The sequence below is a fragment of the Canis aureus genome, chromosome 1, assembly GCF_053574225.1.
Source record: "Canis aureus isolate CA01 chromosome 1, VMU_Caureus_v.1.0, whole genome shotgun sequence".
In the NCBI taxonomy this organism is placed as follows: Eukaryota; Metazoa; Chordata; class Mammalia; order Carnivora; family Canidae; genus Canis; species Canis aureus.
In genome coordinates this window covers 9,152,079-9,165,682 of record NC_135611.1, presented here as the reverse complement: position 1 = coordinate 9,165,682, position 13,604 = coordinate 9,152,079, and the positions used below count along the sequence as shown (strand labels likewise).

Sequence of the window (13,604 nt, the reverse complement as noted above, 5' to 3'; positions counted from 1 at the left end):
TTTTTGAATTAAAATTTCTTTGCACTTAGGGAAGAGCCTACTTTTGCATGTCAGGCGTTCCTACGTGAAGCGGGGGTGTGGGGGGGAGTTCTCCATTGTTTTGATTTTACAAGTTGAGCATCTGAATCAGTCCTTTGCATGGTTGCAAATAGTTATGGTCTCCATTTCCCCCTAGAAGCTGGAATGCCACGAGCCACTTTGAATCGTGGTTAAGTGACAGGCGTGCATCAATCGGCCCACTCGGGTCCTGGTCGCCGCGGCTGGGCGGGAGGACGCCGGCGAAGGGCCGCCTCGCCCGGGTGCTCCGGGCTCCCGAGCAGCAGAGGGATGAGACACATGCGCACGGTTGGTCTCTTTGTGTGCGCCGGGAAGGGCTCGGCGTCGGTTTACACTAGGATTCCTAAGGGGGCAGAGACCTGGACCGCGAGCGGTGCTCGGGGACAGAAATGCACGTACACGCGGCCACTGCAATAAACCATCGTGTCGCTCCCGGTGGCTCCTCCTGCCGGAGCGTCCCCGCCGCCCCTGCCCCGGGGCCCAGCTGCGGGGCGGGCGCTGACAGCCCCGGAACGAGGAGCCGCGTCCGCAGGAATCCCGCACCCGGGGGGGCGCTGCGGGCAGAGGGGAGCCCGAGGGCTGGGATGGGGGCGCGACCCCGGGGCGCGGGGGGCGGGGGGAGCTCGCGGCCGAGCCGCGGGGGCTGGAGCGCGTCTGGCGGGCAGCTCGGAGCGCAGCCCCCCCGCGGGCCGGGGGAGGGAGCCGGCGGGCGCCTCGGCCCGCCCCTCCCCTCCGTCCCCTCCCTCCCTCCCTCCCCTCCCCTCCCTCCCCTCCCCTCCCCCGCGCCGGGGAGCCGCGCGGTGCGCTCCGGCCAGCTGTGCGCCGCCGAGCGAGGCGCCAGCCCGTGGGTCTGCCGGGGGCGGCGGGCGGCGGGCGGCGGGGGGCGGAGGTGAGCCCGGAACGAGCGGGGCGGGCGCTGCTCGCGGCGCCGGGCCGCCTTCCCCGTCCGCGGCCGCCCTGCCACCCGCCCGCGTCCCCGCCGGCCGGAGCTCGGGGGACCGGGCGGCGGCTGGCTGGATGCGAGCCCTGCGCGGACCCGGCGGCGGACGGCGGCTCTCGACTCCGGGCAGCCGCTCGCGGGGGGGACGAGCCCCGGCGCGCCGGCCATGGCCTCCAACTTTAACGACATAGTCAAGCAGGGCTACGTGAAAATCCGCAGCAGGAAGCTGGGGGTGAGTGGCTCGCGGGGCTCCGGCTTCCCCTGCTCGCGTTCGGCGCGGCCGGCGGGGGGGGGGGACCGCGCGGGGCCGGGGCGAGGGGGACCCGGCCCCTCCGCCGACAGCCGCACCTGCCGCGGGGCTCCGCACGCCGGGGCGCGGGCGAGGGCTCGGGGAGCCCCGGGTCCCCATCCTCGTGTGCGCGGGGCTGGTTTGGGCCGGACTGAGAAGTCGCGCAGACCGAAGGGCTTGTCGGGTTGAAGATGAATGAGCCTGGGGCGGGGGGGGGTATGTCCACGGTGCAACCCCGAGTGGTGTGTTTCTCCAAAGTGTGCGCCCTCCGGGGAGAATTGCTCGGCGTGCGGGAGGCGCACCGACGTCCGGGGTGTGTGTGTTCAGAATCACCATCTCCGAGACCCCGCTTCCCAAGCCCGTTTAGAATTTCTCCCTCGCTGCGCCCCAGCCCCGCGCGACCCCGCCCGCGACTCTCCGCGCCCCGAGCAGCCGCCGGGGGGCAGCTCCCTGGCCGTGTGCGCGCCCGGACAGGTGTACCTGCGCCCGCGTGCAGGCAGGTGTGTGCTGGCGGCCGCTGGCTCGGCGGCGCCCGCGACAGCAAAGTTTATGGACACCTCGCCGTAGTTCTTTCGCGAGAGATGTTCCGCCCGACTCGGGGGGGGGGGGCAGTGTAGACCCCCGGGGGTTCGGAAGTTCTCTAGGGACCGGCCGAGGAGGTAAGAGGACGCGCCCACGGCCTCGGAGGCCCGGGTGGGAGCGGAGAGGCCGGGAGGGGAGAGGAGGCCGGGCAGCCGGGCGCAGGGCTCGGGGGCTCCGCCGACCCGGGGGGCGCAGGGGGGCGCGGGGGGGGAGCGCGCCGCGGGAGGTGGGCAGGTCCCGAGCCAGGAAGGGACGCGCGGGTGCGGGCCCGAGAGCCCCATCAGCCGGATTCCCTGGATGTCCCTCCACCGCCCGGCTCGCAAAGTTCCAGTTCTGCGAAGCTCGGGAATCCTGGGGCAGCGCGGCCTTGAACGAGAACATTCCCCGCCCTCCGTGCCGGCCCGATGAATCCTCCAACTCGGGGAAGGCAAGAAGAGGAGGGACAAGTTCGTTTATTTCCTCGCTCAGCAAAAGGAAGAAAGACAGGAAAATAACGCTGACCGTATCATTCGAGGATCGCACCAAGGTAGGGCAGGCCCCGACCGCCCCCCCAAGAGGAAGGAGCGCCGCGCACCCGGAGGGCTCGGTGGACGCAGGTGTGGGGCGCAGGAGGAAGGGGAAGGGCGGACTCGGGTTTTCGTGCCGCCCCTGCTGGGTGTCGCTTCGAAGATGCAGCCCGCACCCCGAGGAGACGGGGGACGCACTCCGGAACTTCAGCAGGTCTGTAGGAGCGGGGCGGACCCAACCGGTGACCGCAAAGCCGCGCACCTGCCGCCCGGCGCCTCCTCGGAGCGCGGCTGCGCCCCAGCAGGGCCCGAGGGCACGCGCCGGGGGCGGCCGCCCGGCCCGGTCTCCAGCGCGGCCCGTGGGCAGAAAACCGCGCCTCGTTCTTTCCCAGGCAGCTAAGGAGGCACCCACGTGGGAAACTGCGGTTGTCCAGGAGGCTGAGGGCTTCTCGGAGCCGGGGCGCAGTGCACAACCCTGCCCGCCGCACGGGCCCAGCAGGAGAGAGCTGGAGGGGAGGACCGTTTCAGGAACTTGACCTCTGGAGCCCTTTGCTCTCCCACAGGGTGCTTGCTCATCCTTCTCGCTCTTTCCGTCTTCTTGGGATCTCAATTGTGTCTGACACCTCAGACATTATAAGCTAATGGATGATTCAAGTCCCCCGGGGACAAGTGGATCTGCTTCCACCGAGTCACTGTGTACGTGAGAATGAGACTAAGGACTATAACTCCGAGAACCCTCGCTCCTTGTGCTCTTGGCCCCGGGGATGGGGTGAGGGGAGGGGGGCTGTAGGATTCTTCTCCCATCCCCCGCTTTCCAGGATTTCAGACGACAAAAACTGATTATGCCGCCTAATTAAAATATAAGCTCCAAGGAAAGAGCACTGACTGCTTCTTGGGTAACCATGGTGTTAACAGCCTTTGAAATGTCCTTTTAAAACACCATTCCTCCTAAAGATGTGTGCAAACGTATTTGCAATCCCAAAGCATCTCTTTCCATACAGACTGCTTGGAGATATGCCTTTGTAAAGGACACCCTTCAGGAAAAACAATAAAAGCATGTCTGTATGTAGATTAATCATAAATATAGATGAATTTTTGTCTTCTATTACTACTTGAGAAATGTGAACTTCAGAGTTTGGTGTCCAAACAGTTTTGTTTTAATATTAAATCGAAATATTAAGCTAAATTAACTGCTTATTTTGAAGAATATTATTTCTTTTTTTTTTTAATTTATTTTTTATTGGTGTTCAATTTACTAACATACAGAATAACCCCCAGTGATTTCTTAAAGAAAAACTTTAGAGACTTTCTTTTTAAAAAAAAAAAAAAGATTTTATTTATTTATTAATGAGTGACAGGCAGAGACACAGGCAGAGGAAGAAACAAGCTCTCTGTGGGGAGCCCAATGTGGGACTCAATCCCAGGACCCTGGGGTGATGCCTTGAACCAAAGGCAGAGGCTTAACCACTGAGCCACCCAGGGCCACAGGCAGACACTTAACCACTGAGCCACCCAGGCGTCCCATTAGAGACTTTCTATTCAGAATATTCTAGTGTTCAGAAGGGTGACTTCACATGACAAAACCTCCCGTACATGTTTCTGTGAAACTTAATAAGTTAAGTGGGTCTCAGAAGATAGTACACTCTAAGCAAGTACCGGGTGCCTTAAATATGAAAAATCATATCCTATGTCATAAAATAGGATTTATCTAAATATTAAAATTTCATTTTCATAGTTAATAATACATAATGCAAATTTTATGGACTCAGAACTATGGATTTTTCCAAATAAAATGATATTTTTAACTAAAGGATACATCATGATTCCTTTATGGTTTATGTTCAGAACTAAATATCAACATAAAAATTCTAATGAAATATGCACAGATATTTTATTTATGAAGTACATAACTCATGCTTTCAAAAAACAGATTTTATAATATTTAAGGGGAATAAAAAACCCTGGGCATGAGGCTAGTGGTATCAGATATTATTATGATATGAAAATATATTTTGAGATGAAATGTTCTACCAAAGTCTTTACTCCTTACATGTTAGTGTCTCCTGTTGTGCTGGAGGTGAGAAGAAAAGTGCTACTTGCCCTCTTAGGCTTGGGGACAACCCTGATAGAGGTGCTTCCAGGTTGAAGTGGGTGAAAGAACTCTTGCCATGGGTCTTCTTCCAGAATCTAGTGCTACCTGTTGAGGACACTTCTTTGGCCAGTTATTTGGGTGAAGTAGTAAGTGTTAAACTAATATTTGGAATGTTTGCTTTGAAATTTATCTTAACTCATTAATCAACCTATCTTCCACTCAGGAAAATTATTTTGAAAAAAAAATAGTATTATCTTGGATTTTTACCCTCGTCCTTTAAAAATATGTTTATTCAGTCATTACATTTTTAAAGGTATTAAATCATTAAGCATATAATGACATGACCTTTAATAGTCATTTTTTATAGTCTGTTAAATTTTCATTATAACCTATGACTGTTTCTATGAATATATTGTTTTCCTTTTGCATGATTTAAAAGCCCTTGCAATAGTGCAGTTCCTTTTGCCCCCTTACATGTTGCATGATTGGTATTATAATTCACAAGGTACCATGGTGGTCAGTCTTCTTTTTAAGGAAAGGTTATTTAAAAGCACTAATAAAACTAAAACAAAGCTAAAGTATGTTGGTCAAAATTGTTTATCTCTTAGCCTTTATTATTTGTTTCCTTCTGACCACTGATAGGTTAAATTTAGTGAGCAAGGCATAGATCATAACATATCCAACGTATTCTTGGTTTGCAGATTAGGTAATCAGTCACTGAAACCATTAATATAACTTTATACATGGCTTATTGATTCTATAATGTAGCAAAGGTAAATGCACCATTATGGAGGGACACCATCATGACCATCATTAACATCACTGTGCAAATTCCAGACTGCCATAGTTTGACTAATTCTAGACTCAGCCCTCACATCCATGTTTTCAAGGAATTCTGTGCAAATACATCAATGTGAATATTCACAGGCCTCTTGTACACAGACAAATAGTATTTTACACAAATTGTTTTCTATTTCTCAAAGTCAGACGAAGGATTTGTACTGGCTTGTGTGGGCATCAAAGGAATGTCTCAAGATAGAGTTGGCATTTGCACATTCAACAAATGATCAAATAATTATGGAGCATCTACTTTCATTAGGTGGCATGTATGTGTGCGTGTGTGTGTCTGTGTGCGCACGCGTGCGCGTGTGTTAGAGAGAGAGAGAGAGAGACTGTGAATGTTCCAAAGTCATGTTGTATTGATCAGGGTTATGAACAGCAAACACCTCCTACATCACTACTACTCATAGTACATGAGGCCAGTAATAGTCACTTTTCCCCAGTCTGGCTGTAAGGGAAGCAGGGAAATGTAAAGGAACATCTGGAGTGTGTGAGGAGCCCCAACTTTATTCAGGATTTTCTCTTTTGCATAGTCTCCATTTGTTTCTTTTTTTTTTTTAATTTTTTTTTTCAACAACTTACTGTGACTTCATCCACATCTTGCTGTCTCTTCCTCCTTGATTAAAACCTCGAGACACTTCCATTCCTGGCTTGATGGTTATTGATCTTCTTCTTATAAATTCTTGGGGTTTTCCCGTCCTTCCACAAACAGCTTTCTTCTGATGATAGAGGAGAGTAGTTTTTCATGGAAGATGTTTATGAAAATTTACACACCCTACAGAAGCTCATTCATTAATATAAATGGGAATTTTCATGTGTGCGTTTCCTTATTTTTTTTTCTGATTAGAGCAAGTAAAGATTTCTTTGGTTTTCCAAATATCTAGAAAATATTTGATGAAGAGCTATTTTTATCTTGTATGACATGCATTATCAATTTGCCAAGAATTAGATGCATTAAATATATTTAAGATAAAATGTACAGATAACTTAATGACTTTGACCATTCATTAAAGCTCAAAAGAACTCTCAGGATCATTACTTCAGATATGAATTCTCAATCTATTGATTTAAGACAAGGAAATTGCATTGGATGTACTTAATCTTTACTCATTCTAGAATATACCGTATCCTGGACATTGCTTTCTGAAAATGATCCATTATATCCATGGTTATTTATCATTTATCTCTTTCTCATTAAGTATGGAATTAATAAAGTATGAACATTCTAACTATTTTAGTTATTTTTATTTTAGATTTTTGTTCATGGTGACTATTATGCATGTGTTTAACACTATATGCATTCCACTTAATTTCTGTATCTATGTCTATATTTATCTATCTATATACCTCTACAAGAATTACTGGATCTTAGACTTTCAGACTTGAAAAAAGTCTTGTATACCTTCTGAAGAATCCCTATATATTAATCTGTTTGCAATTGTATGTGTGTATGACATTTCAGGTATTTTCAGAAACTAGTGAGACATTTGTCTTTTTAAAAAATCCTATGCTGCGCACGTGAGCGTGCCTAATATTTTTTGAACTTTCAAGACTTAAAGCCAGAAACAAGGAAATAAAAGTAAGCATAACTGTAAAAATGCTTTGCTGGATTTTGATATTAAATGATTATGTCTGTGCACTACCTGGGGCAAACCATTAAATCAGGAGTGAAATATAAAAGTTCACATCTCAGTTTTTATCTTAATATATTTACACATGACTGCTGGCAAAGTGAATCTTAAAAATTGGCATTATCTCAGATAACAAAGATTATAGTCAGTACTTAGGGAAATCTTTCAAATGACTGAACTAAATTGTGAGTAGGGTAATTATACGGAGGTCAAATATCTTGTAAGATTTACATTGCCAGTTTCCTTAAATGTCTTTCAAAAGTGCTCAATAATGGTTGATATTTAGGAGCAGTCTGAAATAACACACAAAAATAGTTTAATTTGAAGCTTATGTATTTGAAATAGATGTGATCCATTTTTGTTGAAGTATTTTTGTTGTAATATGTTGTTCTGTTTCGATCATAATAACCCATGTGAATACCATTGAATAGGACTATTAAATATTCATATCTTTGGTCTGTTTCTTTCTTTTTTTTTTTAAGATTTTATCTATTCAAGAGAGAGAGAGAGAGAGAGAGAGAGGCAGAGACACAGGCAGAGGGAGAAGCAGGCTCCATGCAGGGAGCCCGACAAGGGACTCGATCCCAGGTCCCCAGGATCAGGCCCCAGCCAAAGGCGGCGCTAAACCGGGCTGCCTGTTTGGTTTGTTTCTATTCACATTCACTTCATTTCAGAGACTATGCAAAGATAGAAAGCAAGCAATACAAACAAAATAAAAATTACCTGTTTTTCCACCGTGATCTTCTCTAAATTTCATAAATTTTGAAGTTTTAGCTTTAAGGAAAAAATAATTTCTATCAAATGGGACAAACTGTGTTGAAAGAGAATACTCTAACTTCTTTACTTCAGTTTCATTGCTTTTGTCTCACGTGACTCACAGGATCTTTTTTTTCTTCAAACTCTGGTAGCTTTGTCCAAAGAGCTCAAGAATGTAGGTAGAGAACATTTTCATTAACTTTCTGCATAAATCTCCATTAGTTTTAATTTAAGATACAGAACAGGATTATCCTTTGAGTACTTACTTCCTTTTTACATTGAAACGCTATTCCTGAATGAGAGTATTGCACCTGTCAGTCAAATTGAATGCAATAAGAAATGATATTTTGTTATTAGCAGAGAACAGAAACTCATTTAATAAAGAAATGCTCTCATGTTGTTTGAAATAAATGAGATTTGTAATATGTGAACATGTGAAAAGTGCGTCTCTTGTTATTATACTAAATTCATTGTAAAAAGCTTGGCTGATATTTTGGCTTAATAGTAAAATGACTGAGAGGACAAACACTTTGAAGTTTGATTTAAGGCTTCATTAAAGTAACATACTCGTTTTACGTTTTGGTGTACCGTGCATTTTACAGCTTATAAAGAATTTCCACGTGTATTTTCTTACATAATTTTCCCAGCATGCTTTTGAAAGCATATTTGATTTTACCGTCATTTAATTTTACCTTTTATACATAAACTCAAATCCCAAAGAAGTGAAGTGAATCAACCAGAGTTACAGAAACACAGATTGGGTTTGTGCATGAATGTGTATACTCAAATCTAGGTATCATGACTGCAGATGCACTGTTCTATCTAAAGGCAGCAGTTCCTGCTTTGCAACGTATGTAGACAGGTAGCAACACAGCTATGTGTACTATTCAAAGTAATGTGCTTTCTTCAGTTGGTTTCTTAGTGTAAAGCTAATATTATCATTCCCTTGACTCCGCTTTAAGTCACTTACATTGCAGATAAAAGTGCTCCTTGAGGGTGGGAGGTGGTGGAAATGGCTGAAGATGATCAAAGACAAGACTTCAATTGTAAGCGAAGTAAGTTCTGGAGATGTAATGTATAGCATGGTGACTATGGCTAGCCATACAATATTGTATTTTTTAAAGTTCCTAGGAGAGTGGATCATAAAAGTTCTCATCACAAGAGAAAAAGTTGTGCCTAGGTGAGGTGATGGATGTTAACCTAGTGTAGCGATCATTTCACAGAGTATACATATATCAAATAGTTATGATGTACACCTTAAACTTATACAATGTAATATATCAATGACAGTTCAATAAAACTGGGGAAAAAAGTGCTATTTTGTGAGAGAATTTATACTGCAATAAGGAGATACTATGCAGATATTTTTCCAGACCACTTTGAATGGATGTGATTTCGTTTTCATTGTACCATCTAAAATAGCTATTTTCTCCTTTTAAGAATGGAGAACAGGCTCCAAAATGCAGCTTATAGGGTCTATGTAGAATTTAAAATATTTTAAAAATGTTGAGATCTCTTTATTTTAGCATTACCTATATTTATGAAGAAGGATCTTTTAAGAAAATTATAGAAAGGATTATGTTTAACAATGAAAAATGAGTTCATTTAAAAAAACATAGTTTAAAAGTAGTACATATTTACTGGGATCTGGCAAATAGTGTGACAGTGTTACCCAAATCCCTACACATTGGGCAGTACTAAACCATACCATGACCTCTACCTGTGAGGCTTGGTTATTTATCTGTTGTGTTGCTTGCTACTTTTAAGGGGAAGGAATTGAAATAGATATACTTAAATGATGTTCCTTTTTTTTTTTAGTTCTTATTTTTAAAAATGTCTATATGCTTTTCTATTACTTATGTGTAGGTATTTTTATAACATTTGTATATATAAACATGTACAATTATTTTTCTCCTCATGATTTTTTCTTTGTAAATATGAAATTGATTTTCTCTGACCATTCAGTATCCTTTAAAATATGTTGTATGTACGTTTTATATGTGTTTACATGTGTGTATATATGTACATACATATATACATGCACACACATATATGTGTTATATATTAAATATAATGATTTATATTTTCAGATGTCATATGAGTCCTTACACGCTGAATTACATACAAATATAATAGGAAGGATAACAGGAGAAGAAAATGTACATAAAATGTCTTAATGGGGGATCCCTGGGTGGCACAGCGGTTTAGCGCCTGCCTTTGGCCCAGGGCGCGATCCTGGAGACCCGGGATTGAATCCCACGTCGGGCTCCCTGCATGGAGCCTGCTTTTCCCTCTGCCTGTGTCTCTGCCTCTCTCTCTCTCTCTCTCTCTCTCTCTCTGTGTGACTGTCATAAATAAATTTAAAAATTAAAAAAAAGTCTTAATAGCATACTAGCTGAGTTTTTATTAAAATAATTATTACATATTCACATTATTCTTTGGAAAAAAATACTGATATCAGTCTAAAATTGAAATTTAGCGTATCTTTTGAAAGCTATAGCTTTTAAAGGTTTGCAACCAGTAAGAGAAAATTTTTGATCTCTGTTTACATAACCCTTGTGAAATTTCTGATATATTATTCAAGAAAAAGAATGAAAGTCTACTTTTTACATATTTGAACTTGCTTTGAAAGTATGCCTTTTCATTTAACTTACTAGGAAACAGGCATGCATCTCCCTGGATGTTTTAAGGACCCTGAGGCTGTGCTATGGAAAGCAGCCCTGTCATCATTTTCCTGATGCTTTTATAGACTTCATTACGCTTTGGAATCTTTAAGTATTAGCTCTGTAAGTCTTCTAAACAAAAGTGCATCTAGTGCCAAATCGTGATGCTGAGTTTAACTGGAAGCTACCAAATTATGTATAAGTGTGAAATATGTTTTCTGTACATTGAAAATGACAGCTATGTAGAACTCTGATGGCTACTTAACACACATTTGGTCTCCCTGGGTCTTGCTCATGGATATGCTTTTGGGGATTTTTAATGTGGTACTATGATCGATAATCATTATCATACAGTGAGGATTTGGGGAAAAAGTAAAGAAAATGTGAGATTTGTTAGACCACTGCACGCTACCAAAACCGCTGTTATTAGTCCTGAGACCTTATGAATTGGCATCCCAAAAAATAAAGTCAGTTATGCAACAAATCAGTCACAAAATGCTAATATAAGACTTTATAATGTGAATACAAAAATGTTAAGTAGAAATTTCTTTGAGGGACAGAAATTCACTTCTGAAACAATGTAGTAGGCATAACTCAAAATTTTCTAGAGACTTATGGTCATTCTTTCTTGATTCACAGCTGACACTTCTGCCAGCAATATGGCTACTCACAAAAGACTTCCTTCTACTTTGTGTTCTAGTCTATGTAATTACAATACCATGGCTGTTTAAATCGTACTTAATTAAAAACTCAGTAAGTTCTGAATGATGCTGTGATGGTTTTCCTTATTGGAGATTCAATGCTTTAAACCTTATTAAAGAAAAAAACCCAATAGTTTAAAGTCAATTTTATACCTTCGTAGGTCTGGGTTTTTGGCTATGCAAGGCAGTCACTGCAGCATAGCACCTCATTCTTGGTATCTCAGAGGTTTTGTTGTTATTGTTGTTGTTGTTGTGTCTTTGTTGCCTACTTAAGGAGACCAAGCATGAATGGATGTGTGAGGAGAGAGAATTGGGGCAATACATGGCAAATACCTACTGAGTACACAGAGACAGTATGTGCTTTGTGGTTTGCAGAGAAAATAACACCAAGATGAGAAATTATGAGTAAAGAAGGCTTTGTTGTGAGTTCCATGAAGAAGGAACTGCATACCTAATTCATAATATGTGTCTGTATGGGTGAGGAGCATTGAGGTAAAGGCCCAGAATACACGGCTTATAATGTTCTAAGGACCTAAGTCACTGATGCATTTTATGAGAAGGGTTAATGCTAATTCTCAACCTAGCAACATCCCTGAATCGTGAGGGTATAGAATTCATTGTAGTAGAGTAGTAGTTGGGCAAGAAGACCAATGAAGGGTGAATTTTCCTCTTGTTTGTTTTACTTCTGTTTCACTTCTGGTGAATCACTGACATAGAAGTTTTTTTTTTTGTTTTTTTTTTTTCCCTAGCACTGAGAAGGAGGTCTTCTATAATTATTTGCATTGAGAAATTAGCTGTCTTATTTTCACCTTTTGAAATCATTAGATTTTTCCCCTCTACCTGCATTTAATGCTCACATTTTCTGGTTTTCAGGAATTTTGCTATGCTATGTGTAAAATGTAGTTTTAATTCTATTTATTATTCTTGGGTTTAAAGTGCTTCTGGATTTTTATAACTTAGTATGTTTCTTCAGTTCTGAAAAACTACTTGCTATTTCCCCTTCCATCATATCAATTCTGTCCATTCTTTTCTCTTCTTCCTTACTCATATGCTAGATCATTTGTACCATATTTTTCTGTGCTACTCTGCTTTTCTTCTTTTTCATTTTTTTTGTCACTCCAAGCTTCAGGATGGATATTTTCTTCAGACATACCTTCCATTTCACTAATTTTCTACTCAATTGTGAATAATCTACTATTAAATTTACTGCTCGTAATCAGTTTAAGTTATTTTTTGGGTCTACAATTTTCAGTTGGTCTTGCTTTTTAAAATATCCTGTAGAAATAAATTCTCATTTTTTCTGTGGTAGACTTGATACCTATCAGACTGATCCCAGTATTGTATTTGTCCAGCTTTTTTGATCGTCAGCATGTAGGCTGGTCTGAGTTACCTCGTGTTAGTACACCACTAACAGGGATGGAACATTCTCAGTGGTTCAATTTTGTGGTTATTTCCATGTGGGGAAACAGAGAGCCACGTGGTCCTCCAGAATGCCACTGAGAGCCAAGAGAGTTGACTGTAGCTCATCCTTAGTGGTGAGCCTCTCTTCTTGTGGTAATTTTTATCTTGGATATTTTCAGACAGATTCTCTCTCTGTGTAGGACAATTAGGGTTTGTGATAGTGAAATTGGAAACAAAAATGAAGGTATTTGAATGTTATGACTGTCACAGGTAGCGTGTGTGTGTATCCTGCCTCTGCATAAAAATGGGGGGAAATGAGAAAAGCAGTTTTTTAGCCTGCTCTAGCATTTGACTTAATGAACAAGGCCAAATATTTCTGTCCCTTTCCACAGTGGTTCTTAATGCTGGAGGCATATTACAATCATCGGAGATGATTTTTGAGTTTTGTTGGGTTTTTTGTTTTGTTTTAGTAAATACTAATGACAAGTTCTGCTTCTAGAGATTCGTATTTAGTTGATCTCTGGGCAATAGAATTGTTTGTTCATTTGTGATTGTTTCATTTGGTATTAATCTACCCAAGCAATTCTACAATAAATGACATGCATTTCCCCAGAAAAGGAATTCAAAACAAGTTATCACTATATATCACCACAGAACCCTACTGACCTAGAATAAATAGGTATAATATGCCTCTGTAAGTAGTTAGATTAATTAACAGTAGTCATCATTTTATTTTTCACCCAGGATTTCAGTCTTTTTCTACATATTTGGAAAGTGCCCTCCATCATCAATATTATGGGTGTTGAAGATAAGAAATAATACCTCACATTATAGAAGATGAAATGTCAAAAATAGTCTTTCCTCCTATCTTTTGCTGCTTGGGCGTGAGAAATGAGCTAGGTATTACCAATTACATGGCCAGACTTTGAGGTAGTGATAAAAGGCAACCAGGATAGGGATCTTCACAGAGAACAACAGAGTAATTGTTTCTACTGGATTGATTTATTGATGCAAAAGTATAAGCAGTGTAAACTGTTGTACCTACTGTCCAAAGGCAGTAGTGTCACCAAGAAACTTAATGATTTAAGAGATCACTTATGGTTCTTCAGGCTTGAACCTGGCTCTCCAGCCCTCTCTTCCTAATTT

General features: G+C 42.7%; 1 protein-coding gene across 3 annotated transcripts in view; it reads left to right on the top strand.

Annotated features, from left to right (window-relative positions):
* The first annotated feature begins 993 nt into the window (after nucleotides 1–993).
* The window catches only part of DOK6 (docking protein 6), a 369,850-nt gene continuing 357,239 nt past the window's right edge, over nucleotides 994–13,604 (top strand). The window contains exon 1 of one of the 3 annotated variants that reach the window (XM_077885193.1): nucleotides 994–1,229. In XM_077885193.1, the coding sequence (XP_077741319.1) occupies nucleotides 1,164–1,229 (66 nt within the window). In that variant the 5' untranslated portion in view covers nucleotides 994–1,163. The remainder of the gene's footprint in view (nucleotides 1,230–13,604) is intronic. The other 2 variants (XM_077885253.1, XM_077885115.1) reach the window with 2 other exon arrangements.